A 12,299-nucleotide genomic window follows, 5' to 3' on the forward strand; every position below is an offset into this window, starting at 1 on the left:
CCACTTCCCCAGCAAGACGTGGTGCTTACCTGATGAGCTCTACTGTTTCCGAATACATTGTATAGGGAGATTTGGATTCCATTGGGCCTTGTTCCATTGCATTTCCACACTCAATAAATGACAAAGCTGCTTCAGCATAATTCAAAGCCTTTCCAAACTTTTCCACCTGATTAACAGAGTTAATACAGTGTCTTCCTTAAGTATAGTTTTTAAAATGGCATTGTCACATAGTCAATATGCTTTATTTGAGAAACCTGACTTCTGAGTTCCAAAATCCTGTGAATGGAGCCGAGAGAAGAAAGAAATAGGATGCTTCCTTCTCTAGTTACTTTTGCAAATTGCTACTGGTTTAGGGTAAGTGGGTGAACGGTTATATACAGAATTGTACCAGATCCATACAACAGCTGCCAATCAGAATTGCTCAGAACTGCATGGTTGTTCTAATTTCTGTTTCCTTCTTTCTAACCCCTAATTGCTTGGCAACCTCACTCCTTGTCCCTCTATGCTATGCCAAATAAAAAATTATTTGGGATGATTACCTCAAGTTGTCTAAATTTATTTAGTTTCTCTCCACATCGGTGAGGATAACCAGGAATCAGCTTCATATTATCAGGTTCTCATAAATCTGAACTTACACATCAAGTTCCTGGTTCCATATACATGTATTGTGTATATTCCATATACATGTATCACTTTCAGTGATAATTACACATTCTAAGTTTGGATTGCATACTCTTCCAAGCTTTCACATATTTATTCATCAATCAGAACAGAATTACACAAATTACTAATCTAAGTCTTGCCTCTGAAACCAATTCTCATTAGTAACGGATACCTTAGAAAACAGCAATGTAGAGCAACACTCCCTCTTTGGCAAATCAAGTTTTCAAATAGCTTATAATCCTAATAGGCTATAGAGAAATATTTCTTGGCAATGCTTTCAAATTAAGGAAGTCATTTCATTCAACAAGTGTTTTCTACAGCACTCGATTCTGTGCAGTGTGTACTTGATACACAAAAGCTTCTTTCAGGAACACAGAATACATCTGGAGAGAGAAAACATGCACCCACAAGATAGTTCAAAGTGCAAGGCAGTCTGTGATTAACTAACAAAATGCAAAGCAGAGAGTACAATGCAAAGAGATGATAGGAAGGGAGAAAGTCATGGGGCTGCAGAAAGGCTGGGGAGGCTCAGGGAAGAGACCTGAAAATGGCCATAGGAAGGAATAGTATGATTTGGCTGGATTTGTGGAGGAAGTGGAGGTGTGAGTATGTGTGAGTGAGTGAGTGAGTGTGTGTGTGTGTGTGTGTGTGTGTGTGTGTGTGTGGCTCTGCTGCTGAAAAGGCCCAGTGGCTGGCATGAGTGAGGTGTGCTCAGAGGCTGGGATGGCACCAGTGTGGCTTGGAGCAGAATGTTGAAAGGAAAGGTCAGGTGGGATAACACGACATGGAATGAACACTGCTGGTAAACACTGCATGATTCAGGCAGAGAATTTCATTCCGCTTTAAGATTCTGTGCTCTTCTCCAAGGGCGATCATGCATCAGCTTCTTCAGGTGATCAGAACTCTCCACTAGACCGTGGGGTTGTGAGGACAAGAACTGTACCTCCCACTTCTCTTGTCTACTTTCTGATAACTCTGCCTATTTTCCTTGCACATCAGTGTACCTAGACAGTGATCTTCTGACAAATAAATGTTTGGCAACATCAACGACACTGGGGAGGGGTACATTTATGATGTAAGCACCTTCAGCACTGGAATAATACCTTGAAGGTCATCTGAAATGTCTTATTCATCTCCAGCACCCTAATCTGTTGGGAATGCTGGAGGGGAACAGAACTGGAATTACTGGGTAGGAAGGAGTCTCTTTGGATGAGACCTAAGATGGACCAACCATGTGATCTCTTTCAGAAAAACCCAGAGGTTTTCTATTTCTTGTCTGGAAGATTCACACTTTCCAAAACAGGAGATTATCCAAGTAAGAAAAGTTATTTTTTGGAAGACATCAAATCATGGTGACTTTAGGGTCTTATGTGCAGTATAATGGTTTCTGTGTTGTACAGTTTCAGAGGAAGTATTAATTTTGGCAGATACACAGGCAGAACATGAGTCCTCTTGAAAAGGGATTTGATCCTGGGACCAAGCCAAGGGCTGGCCAGGCTAACAAGAGAGAAAAATGCAAACCAAGATTTTTTTTTTCTTAAAGGAAAAAAAATACTACCACCCACTGACTCCATTGCCTCTAGTTACTATTCAAACCTTAGAACTAAATTGAAATATTCATTTATCCGGGACTTTCTCCCAGTCAGACATTATTGGTTGAAGTCATAATTTATTGGGCTATGAGCACTTGATTATATAAACATTTCTCCATTTAACAGACCCAGCCATCCTTGTAATAGATTTTATAATTACCCCAGCTATATTGCCCCAGTGATGAAGCTGCAGTACAAACATAATTTGGAAGAACATATCTGGAAAGAAAAGGGTCTTACCATTGCATCTGCTTTATGCTTCATCCGTTTAGCTTCCTGCATAAAATAATCTGCACTGCGTGGCCTACAGGAAAGAATATTAAATGTCATTATTGTGTAAGTGCGAGATCTTTGGAAAACATTCTTCTCTTTTTGCTCAAACTTGAATCACAATTTTAAAAGTCTGTTTAATATGGAATCAAGCATTTTTGCATTCCCAAATTACTTCCTGTATGTAAAATATCACAATTATTTTTCTCTTAAATTAACTATTCAAAACACATTCAATATGTGCAGTCTACATTTACAGTGGTTTTAACATGGTTCCCCAATGTCTAATTTGTGAATCAGATTTCTTATTGCATGGTTAAGAAAACAAGTAAAAAATCTTATTTTACATGATATTTGTATAAAACAATCCCTTTTTAATTTAAAGATCATAAATACACCTCATAATACTTGCACAGATACGTTTGGGTGAGTATATTTATGTATTCTTATGAAGGTAAGTTGTCATTTATATGCATAAATGGCACCTACAGTTGTATGTATCTATATCTAATTATTTTAAGGCCTCACAGTGAAACACGAAAAGAGGTAATACTGTATGATTATATTCCAGTTGTAATGAAGTTAATTGTAAAATGATGTCTACCTTGTAACAATGCAAACGTGGCATGTATTCTCTAGAGTTCTGATTAGCTAGCTGGTAAACATTAACAGCAGACATGTGCATTATTAAAGCAATAACCCTGGCCAGCACTAACTCTGCTGGGAGATGAAGGTAATTAATACAGAGACTGATCTGAGTGTGTGTAATGACCCCAAGTTACATGAAGCTACTTATCAGACAGTACCTTTAAATGCTTGGTCTGATAGATTTTTAAAAATCTACATACTCTAGGTGCCATCAGCATAAACTTTTTTATATTATGGGTCTTTATATAATCAATAAATTTGACTTGCTCATGAATATCCAATATAAGCCAGGACTCCCTGAATGAGAGTAAGACATAAGTAGTGATATTAATCATGGACTGACTCATCTATTGTTATATGCTTATTCTGAACCCTCTTCTTTGAGATTCTAATGGGTCTTTTTCCTTACCGCATTATTAGGTGGTTAAAGCATCCTTTTATCCAAAGAGGTCAAAATGCTTAGAAAAACCATGCATACCGTGACAATGACATTGCAATCCCAAAGTTTTATCTTCATTTTAATGGTTTTAATCAATCAAACCATTATCATAATGAATAATAATAATTGTTATTATTTTTTATAATAATTAGTCTCAAGTACAAATCACAGAGGCCAAAAAGGACTTTCGTTTGGTCTTTTATTCCCCTGTAAAATATTGTCATTCTTGTGATAATGTGCTGGGAATATTTAACATTTCCAACAAAGAAATGAGGAACAGAGCTGCAGAATTCCCTTAATGTGTACAATTAAGTTCCCTGTCTTTGGCTCATCAGCCCTCTATCGTTCTTGCCACTCAGGCCTGAAACCTTCTATTCATCTTGGTGGGTCTTTGTGGCAGGTGGGGCCTGAGGTTTCCTTCATAGGAAGGCCATGCTTCTCCTACTGGCTCTACTTTCTCCAGTCCATCTCCTAGAAGTTCACACTTTTTCCATTTGAATGGGTTTTCACCTTTACATGGTGGTTTTCCCTTCTTTGTCCACACACTGACCTTTGAATGCACACTGAATACCGGTCTTGAATTCCAGTTCTGGTAATTTACATTATTTTGTTGTTGCTATCTTTGTTTTTTTAATGAACTTTATTTTTCAGAGCAATTTTAGGTTCACAGCAAAACTGAATGGAAAGTATAGAGAATTTAGAGAGTTGTCATATACCTCCTGCCCCTCTCCCATCAGCCTCCCTTACCTACCTTAACAGGTCTGACCAGAGTTGTGGGACATTTGTTACAATCAATGCACCTACACTGACCCGTCATTATCACCCAAAGTGCATAGTTTACATTAGGGTTCATTCTTGGTTTCGTATATCCTGTGGGTTTTAACAAATGTATAATGACATTTATCCACCATTATCATAGTATCATAGAGAATCGTTGCACTGCCCTAAAAATCCTCTGCATTATTGTTTGTCCTTTTGTGGAATGCCTCAGTGTAGAAGAGCAGACCCTACCTCTAGCTCAGACCCAGACCTGACACCTGAGCTTCAGATGAGTTCCCAGAGCCTATCCACTCAAGAGAGGAGTTCTGGGGTCTTTATCGATTTCTCTTCCCTCTTATCAGATGCTATGAGTGCATCCTAAACATCCTTCCTTTTCTCAGTGACCACATCCACTACCCAGGCCTAGGCTTCATCACCTCTCTTGGCCTCTTGTTTCACTCCCCTCTGATCTATCCTGAGCTTTAACCTTTGACCAGTGTTTGTAAAACATGGCTTTCGTTAAATCACCATACTACTTCCAGACCTAAAGTCAATCTCCAGATCCTCTGGGATCAAGTCTCAGTTCAGGCCCCCACTGATCTTGGTAACCCCACAACTGTAGCCATGGCGAGGGGTGGTCTCCTTGCTGTGTTGCTCACATGCCATCTCTGTCTTAGGGCTTCTCTACTCATCCTTTTCCTCTCACTTAGAATATTCTGCTCTCTGAGTGCACATTCACTGAGTGCCTTCTATGAGCCAAATGTTACCTCTTCCTCAAATTCTTGTACCATAAGACCTTCTTGGTAACTCTGGTCCATGCTCATCTGGGTCTTTCCTAGATACCACTTCTTACTTACACTACATGTCTAGGCATTTAATTACCTTTGGAGGGGTATGGCTACAGTTATTGCATGTGGGCAGCTCTGCAGCTGGTGCATTTTCAGCAGGGACTGTGCTGGGACATCTTTGATCTTCCCCACCCTATAGTCTTAGGCTTCTACATGGTAGAAGGTACATGAATCCTCTTTGAATAGAATTGAATTCATTTTGAGCTTAGAGGAGAGTGGTGGCTTCTGATGGGGTGCAGCATCGCAGCCAATGAGCCAGAGAACGTCTCCATGGCAACTTGAAATTCTCCACATCATTATCTGCTCCACACTCTAGTATACGAGTTTGGTCAATTTTTTCTTGCCCGGTTTTGTAGACCTTGTCACCAACAGATCATCATTTCAAATGCATTCTGCTTTCATGAAAGGATTCTCCTGGCAATAAGCTATGGCATCTTAGTTTTTACTAACCTTCAAAGTTGCCCTTAAGGATGGTGGTGCCTCCTGATTCCTAATATATGTTCCTTAATCAACACTGTTTTCATCTGAAGCATATGAATGTATTTTTAAATCTGATATGGAGGCTGGGTCACAAACTCTCACAATAGTGTACGCGGGTAAGTAACACATCTAATTTTCTGACTGTATCACGCAGCTGACACTAAGCTGAGATGCTGAAAAAAATGTACCATCCAGAGGCCATTTACAAACACATTAGTCACAATTCTCATCCTCGCATATAATGGAGGGCTCACTACACTGAGTCACTGAAGATTGCCTGATGATTGGCTCATTTTCTTCTTTCAGGTGATTTCTAGTGCCACGTTCCTAGATTAGAACATTATAAAGGCAGTGGGGCTAATGGGACACCACTGGAGACTGTCCAGCAGGGCGGTGGATGCATGCTATGATGAAGGCATCACTCTGACAGCAATGTCCCAGTCAGCAGGAAAGTAAAATTGTCGCCATTGTGGCAGTTACAGACTACAACTTGGCCAAGGTGCTACAATAAAATCTAATTATCTCAGTGTTCCAACAGATTTGTGATCTAATCTTTGGTGTTTTTTTGTTTTTGTTTTTGTTTTTTTTACATGAAAAGCCTAGAGTTTTCGTTTTTCATTTAGTAACAGCATTCTTCATATTGTTCTTTCAAAGTGATGGTATCTTACGATGACACATGAACCAACCTATAAAAGTTCAATTAAACATCATACGTGTAACTAATTATGTATCTTGGGCTCTTCAGAAATGGGGCTTGCAAGTGATCTTTTTAAAAGCCAAGCCTTGGCCATGTGTATCTTTGTTGTAAGAGCTCTTTGCAACAAAAACAATCTGAACACTTGATCCAAATAGAACGTTTTTTTTTTCTTTTCCTCACCCTCCCACTATCGCCCCTATAAACATGCAACCTCAGTTCTGAGGCAGCAACAGGATTTGAGCTACCCTGATATTTCTTCTGGCAGAGGAGTATTAAAGCAACCTTGCTTTTTGTTCTGTTCTGTGGCTGAGATGGAGTTGAATGGTCTCCCATGGAGAGGCTGGCAGCCTTCTTTCTGTAATTCCTACCTCTGTGAAATGCACCCCCCACCCCCCTCAGCAGAGCCTCCTGTTTTGTGAAAACTGGCAGGGATGGGAGCTCAATGTGTTTGAACAAACAGGTTCCTTGGCACAGGAGAAATCTGGATAATTTCCTTAGGGAAGATGAAGTCCAAATGAGACAAATAGGCAACTGCATACCAAATGAATTCATCATCCGATATCCTGTCAGCTTGTCATCTGATAAGCCCCATGGGCGTTACTGTGTCCCCAGCTTTGAAGTACTTTCTTCACAAAGAAGGACATGTAAGAAGTTAAGTACAGGCATCCCCCTGCTTTCTGAAAGTTCACTTTTACGAAAGACCTAGACTAGAAATGGTTTTCACTAACCTGAAGAGGATTTTCACTTTTCTGAAAAAAGCCTTAACTGTACTAATGTAGGTCTTTCTTTAAGTGAAGTAATGCCAAGCGAACTCTCAGAAAACTGGGGATACTCTTTGCTTTACACCATTCTGACTTACAAATGGTTTCATAGGAATGCTCTACTTTAGAGAGCAGGGGAGCCTGTAATTCTTTTTAATCTACTAAAGTGAACACTACTGATGAGGGCACTTGAGGGTCAGCGTCTCTGGTGTGCCAGTGTTGGCTTTATGAGTGCTTCTTGAAGGAAGCAGGTAGACTGAATTTAAGCAGCAAAGATTCAAATGCAGTTTTTGTTTCCATGAACTTGAAGCTGGCTGGGACCCCAGAGTCTCTAGAACCTGGCTTCTCAGAAGCACAGGTGATCATGCATCGTGTCTTGTACACACCATAGGCTCTTGCACATGACTGTGTTCTCTCTCGGTAACACACAGAAAACAGTGTGAGTTTTCCAAGATGCAGACTAAGTGTGGCAGGTTTTTGTCATTCAATCAAAAGCAACTTTCTATTGAAATGGAAACTCATCAGCTTGATTGTTGTTCTTCTCTGGGTTGACATTTAAAATAAAATAATTTTACAAAACCCTTAAAATGATCAGAGAATGAAGATTTTAGTCAGGGAGATCTGAAAGATCTTATCGCCTCTACGTCCCCATCCCAAGCCTAGTCTTTTTCTTTCTCTTTCACTCTTGGTTTCAGTTAAGAAAAAAATAAAAACTTGGCTGAGAGGGATCTCATAAAGGAGAAAATTCCATACAGAAGAACAGGAAAGCGTACTACTGGCTTACCGGGAAAGGTGGGGAAGGGGAGCCCCTCAGGAAAGGAGCAATGGCCACAGCAAGCCCCCCATGGGAGTGCCTCGCCTCGTTGTACCATCACCTACTCAAGGATTTCAGTTGATGTCCTTTGACTAAATCATGCCACAAGAGATCTGACCTTTTACATACTAGACTCTTCCCATCCTCTATAAAATTAAATCCTTTTAGCTAGGAGATTGCTGAGCATAATTACATCACAAATGCCAAATCCTTTTCCCTTCCCTGCCAGTCACATTTCACACGCCATGGCCTTCAGCACGCGAAGCTGAGGGAGTCTCTTCTCAATGTTGGGAGAGTTAAGTAGCTGGGCTCCAGTTACTGGTGCCACGGGGACAGATGGAATGTTTGGTGGTTTTGCTGAATGTGATGATCGTGACTGACTCTTCCTTGTGAAATATGGGCAGGAGACAGTACATCCTTCTGGGAGCAGCAGGCAATTCTGGCACTAGGGATTCTCTGGCTTCCCAACACAGCAATATGGCTGGTGGGAAAGGAGACTTGATTTCCCAGCCAAGCGTTTCACCACTTAGCTTTGCCCAGGACTTCTGTACCGAGGCCTTCATGACACAGTTGTTCTCTCTCGATTTTCCAGGGCCAAGAACTCCCCTGTCACTAATTATGACACAAAGTAATTTACAGCTCGTGGCTTCACACTAATAAGATCAGTTTCTGGGCTTTGAGTTGAATCTAGTGCTGTCACTCATTGACATAAATTCTTACAGATTTTTTTTTTTAAACAAAAGTTTGGCAATCACACCGGTGTCACCTTAAAACCGGGGCTGTCAAGTAGTGGATGTCGAGTGTGGCTAAATGTCAGGGAGGAGGTGCCATCACATTGCCACCAGTCTGAGCCTGCAAATTACGCAGAACCAGCTGACCTGGATCACATTTAAAAAATAAGTGTTATTTTGTTCAGTTCCATCTGCATTCTGAAGACACAAACTGGTGCCTAGTTAATTGGTAAGTAACATAGGAAAAGGGGCTTAGGAACCCATGAATTTCAATTTACCTGCATGTAGACTCCTTATATTCATGGTGAAAAAACTGCAGGCATTACTCTCCTAGCGCTGTTATTCTAATTCAGCTGTGTTCATTCAACACTTGTTATTAAGCGCCCACTGAATTCAGCTGTTGTCTGCATTGCATGTTTATTCAACCATTAACGAGTATTTATAATACGAAAGGATGAGTTTACTTTTTTTTTTCTAAAAGCTACATGATGCAGCTTTAAAAAGTAAATGACAGTATGGCATCTGTTCCTTTTTGGATCACTATAACTGGATTTCCATCAACTCTGAATTGCTCCTGGGCTATTTCTCCAGGTCTTTCTTTTTTTTCTACTGGTAGCCTCTCTGGTTGTTTCACTGCTCGTTGACACCTTCAGTGGGGAAAAGTCAAGGAAAGTGACAGGAGCCAGGTCCTCGTCTGTTAGCAACCCTGCTGGTGGGGAAGCTGGTGAAGAACAGAGAGGAGCAGGAGGCTGAAGTTTTGTGGTCCCAAGGCACCTTCCCAGGGAAGCCACCCATGTGCCTCCCTCTCCCCTGAATTAATACCTGAGGATTCATGAATTGCATATCTTAGCTTCTGCCAATGTACCTGGCACTTAGTGCTCAGCACATACCAACTGGACCTGGGAGACATTTTATACAAGTTTAGGTGACTTCCTAGCGCAGCGATTTCTTAAGGGACAGTGATCTGTATTGTTTCAAGGAAAAGACAATGCCTAGTTTTGTTTTTCAAGCTTCAAGGGTCTTCCGGAGACTTTCTTAGTTCAGTGGTTGAGTGGCTGTTTGAGTTGCATGTTTATTTTACTGTTACGGATCTCAAATCAACTGGGACACATGGCAACTGGAACATGACATCTATCTCTCCGTATGACGGATACGTACAAGTGCCTTTTTATTCTATTATATCTATATCCATAAAAGAGAAACAGTTTTATTGTAGCTGTCAGCCAGAAAAATTATACATATTGCTAATGGGAGGAACGAATGATAACAGCTTCTTTGTTGACACAGATCGTGAAAAAATTATATTAGCAATAGTGCCGGCAGATTGAGAAACATTTCCTCTTGTAAACAGTCCAAGAAACTGCAGATCGAAGTACGGCCATTTAGTTGTTGCTATTTTTGACTTAGCTTTTTGGTCCATACATTGGATAATTCCTTATATTTAAATTTTCTATATGTATGTTTATTATGATTGTATTAATACACATAATACCATGGTATGTGTGTTTAAATACCATGCCCCTTAACATCAGCTGTTGGAAATGTTGGATGTTTTAAGCACCTTAGTGTCTAACGCACGTTGTGTTTGATCATGTTGTTAGATTATGACTTCTGAGTGCAAACTGCCACGTTGTCATCAGACACAATTTTAATCTCCCATTTTTACAAATGGTTAGAGTTTACGTGAACAAGTAAGACTACCAAACACTAATTATATATGCAGTTGACCAAGGGACTGTCCTCCCACTACATGCCCCTACCTCGGAGATTAATGGCCACCCTCTTCGATTAGGGCAGTGGAGAAGACAAGGAGAAGGGGAGGTGGTTAGGGCCAGGAGAGCGTGCCTGGGGCCAAATGCTGCTGCAGCAGGCATGGGAAGGAGAGAAAAACACCTGTCCTCCTGGGCTACTCTTAAACTTTCATAAATCCAATTATCTTGGAATGTGTTCAGTAAGTGGAACAAACAAAAAATGTGGATTTGGCTTTTAACTCCCCAATTCTGTGCCCTTAATTAGCTCACTGAAGTCCAAGAATAATTTGAGGACTCTAACGGCACATTCTCATTTCGTAGAGAAGTCTGTAGGGTTGAATAAGTAGAACTTGTCTGTACTCTGGGTGAAGCCAGGGCTGGAGGAGAGGATGGGTGGAAGATGAGGATGCAATAGTCATCACTTCTGCAAGGATGGTCCCCCTTGGGTGATCTCATCTAACTGGGTCTTGGGAGAACTTTCTTTCAGGAGAGAGGTATCATGACTGTTGTTTTTCCTAATAAAGAAGCTGGGACTTGAAGACATTTGGCACCCCTAACTTTTCCAGTTTTAGGTGGGGTGAGGGGTTTGTAGTTTGTCTCCTCAGCCAGACTGTAAGCAGTTAGAGGACAGGATGTCTCAGTGCTGCATGCTGTCCCCTCCCCTAGGATTTGATGGAGTGCCTCACACAGACCTGCACTGGGTGCTTGTTGAACAGTTAACGTTGAAAACAGGATTCAAGCCAAACTCTTGAAACCATATCTTCTGTCTTCCAGGCTTGTCCTTGACACATATTTTTCCCCCCAAGAGCCTAAATAGTTTTCAGTATCACTTTATTACTTCTCCTTTGTCATTTTCAGCATCTGAAGAACATTCCAGGATGTTACTTTTTATTCATCTTCTCTTGTTTCTCCTCCTTTTATGAATTGATGCTGGGAGTGGAAGTAATATTTGGGTTTCAGCACTAGGGCTGGGGGAAGGATGACAGGATATTTTTTTCCTGTGTGAACTGTTTATGTTATTATAAAGAATGTAGCATTTTAGAGGAAACAAGCCAGGAGTGAACCACTATTATTCTTTGCCCGTTCTAATTTACAAAAACAAAAATGCTTCTCTTTCTGGTAGCATACAACTGCCAACAACCCAAAATGAAGTTGCTTAGAGATGTAAGACCCATGACTGCCATTTGCCTTAGCTTCCTGACATCTTGGAGGCAACCCCAGGAGCTCTGGCTGTTCTAGCTGTTCAAAAATCTCCCCGGGACTCAGGGGTGCATTCAAAGGTAAGCTCCGGTTCTCTTTGAGAGGGCAACATTCCCCTGACCAAGTCATGAATATAACCCTTCTACCCGCAGAGTTTCTGTTTTAATTTTGCCCCTCACTACATCGACAGAGTCCACACTCACATATCATCGAAGATAAGTTTCTGCCTCTTGCAGTCCCTGTGGCCGTTGGAACCTGGAGACCATGGCTCTGTTTGTGGCCGTGACTTGTGGAGAACGTTTTCGGAATTGTTGTGAGCGGCTTTCTAAACAAAAAACAACACACCAGTCTTTTCAGAAACTGGCCACCTGGCTGAAAGAACAATCCAATGTTTTGTGTTCTCTGTTAGAACTGATGATCCCTTTGTTTAAATACAGAAAAAGAAATACATGCATTCCAGTTCTCATGCTGAGGGCTTTCATGTGTGTTGTCAAATGTCATTCTTTTTTTTTTTTAATTTTTAACATTTATTTATTTTTGAGGGGAGGGGAGGGGCAAAATTTATTTATTTTGAGGGGAGGACAGAGATACAGAATCTGAAGCAGGCTCCAGGCTCTGAACTGTCACTGCAGAGCCGGACGCAGGG

The 12,299-nt window shown here is 40.9% G+C and overlaps 1 protein-coding gene across 4 annotated transcripts in view; it reads right to left on the minus strand.

The window, feature by feature from the left end:
* Positions 1 to 12,299, minus strand: part of AFF3 (ALF transcription elongation factor 3) — a 571,024-nt gene that overhangs the window by 20,647 nt on the left and 538,078 nt on the right. For all 4 annotated transcript variants that reach the window (XM_060645344.3, XM_060645354.3, XM_078444386.2 and 1 more), the window contains exons 17-19: positions 11,857 to 11,978; positions 2,496 to 2,559; positions 30 to 166 (exon numbers count right to left, since the gene is read on the minus strand). In XM_060645344.3, coding sequence (XP_060501327.1) covers positions 30 to 166; positions 2,496 to 2,559; positions 11,857 to 11,978 — 323 coding nt within the window. The remainder of the gene's footprint in view (positions 1 to 29; positions 167 to 2,495; positions 2,560 to 11,856; positions 11,979 to 12,299) is intronic.

The sequence above is a fragment of the Panthera onca genome, chromosome A3 (assembly GCF_046562875.1).
Source record: "Panthera onca isolate mPanOnc1 chromosome A3, mPanOnc1 haplotype 2, whole genome shotgun sequence".
NCBI lineage: Eukaryota > Metazoa > Chordata > Mammalia > Carnivora > Felidae > Panthera > Panthera onca.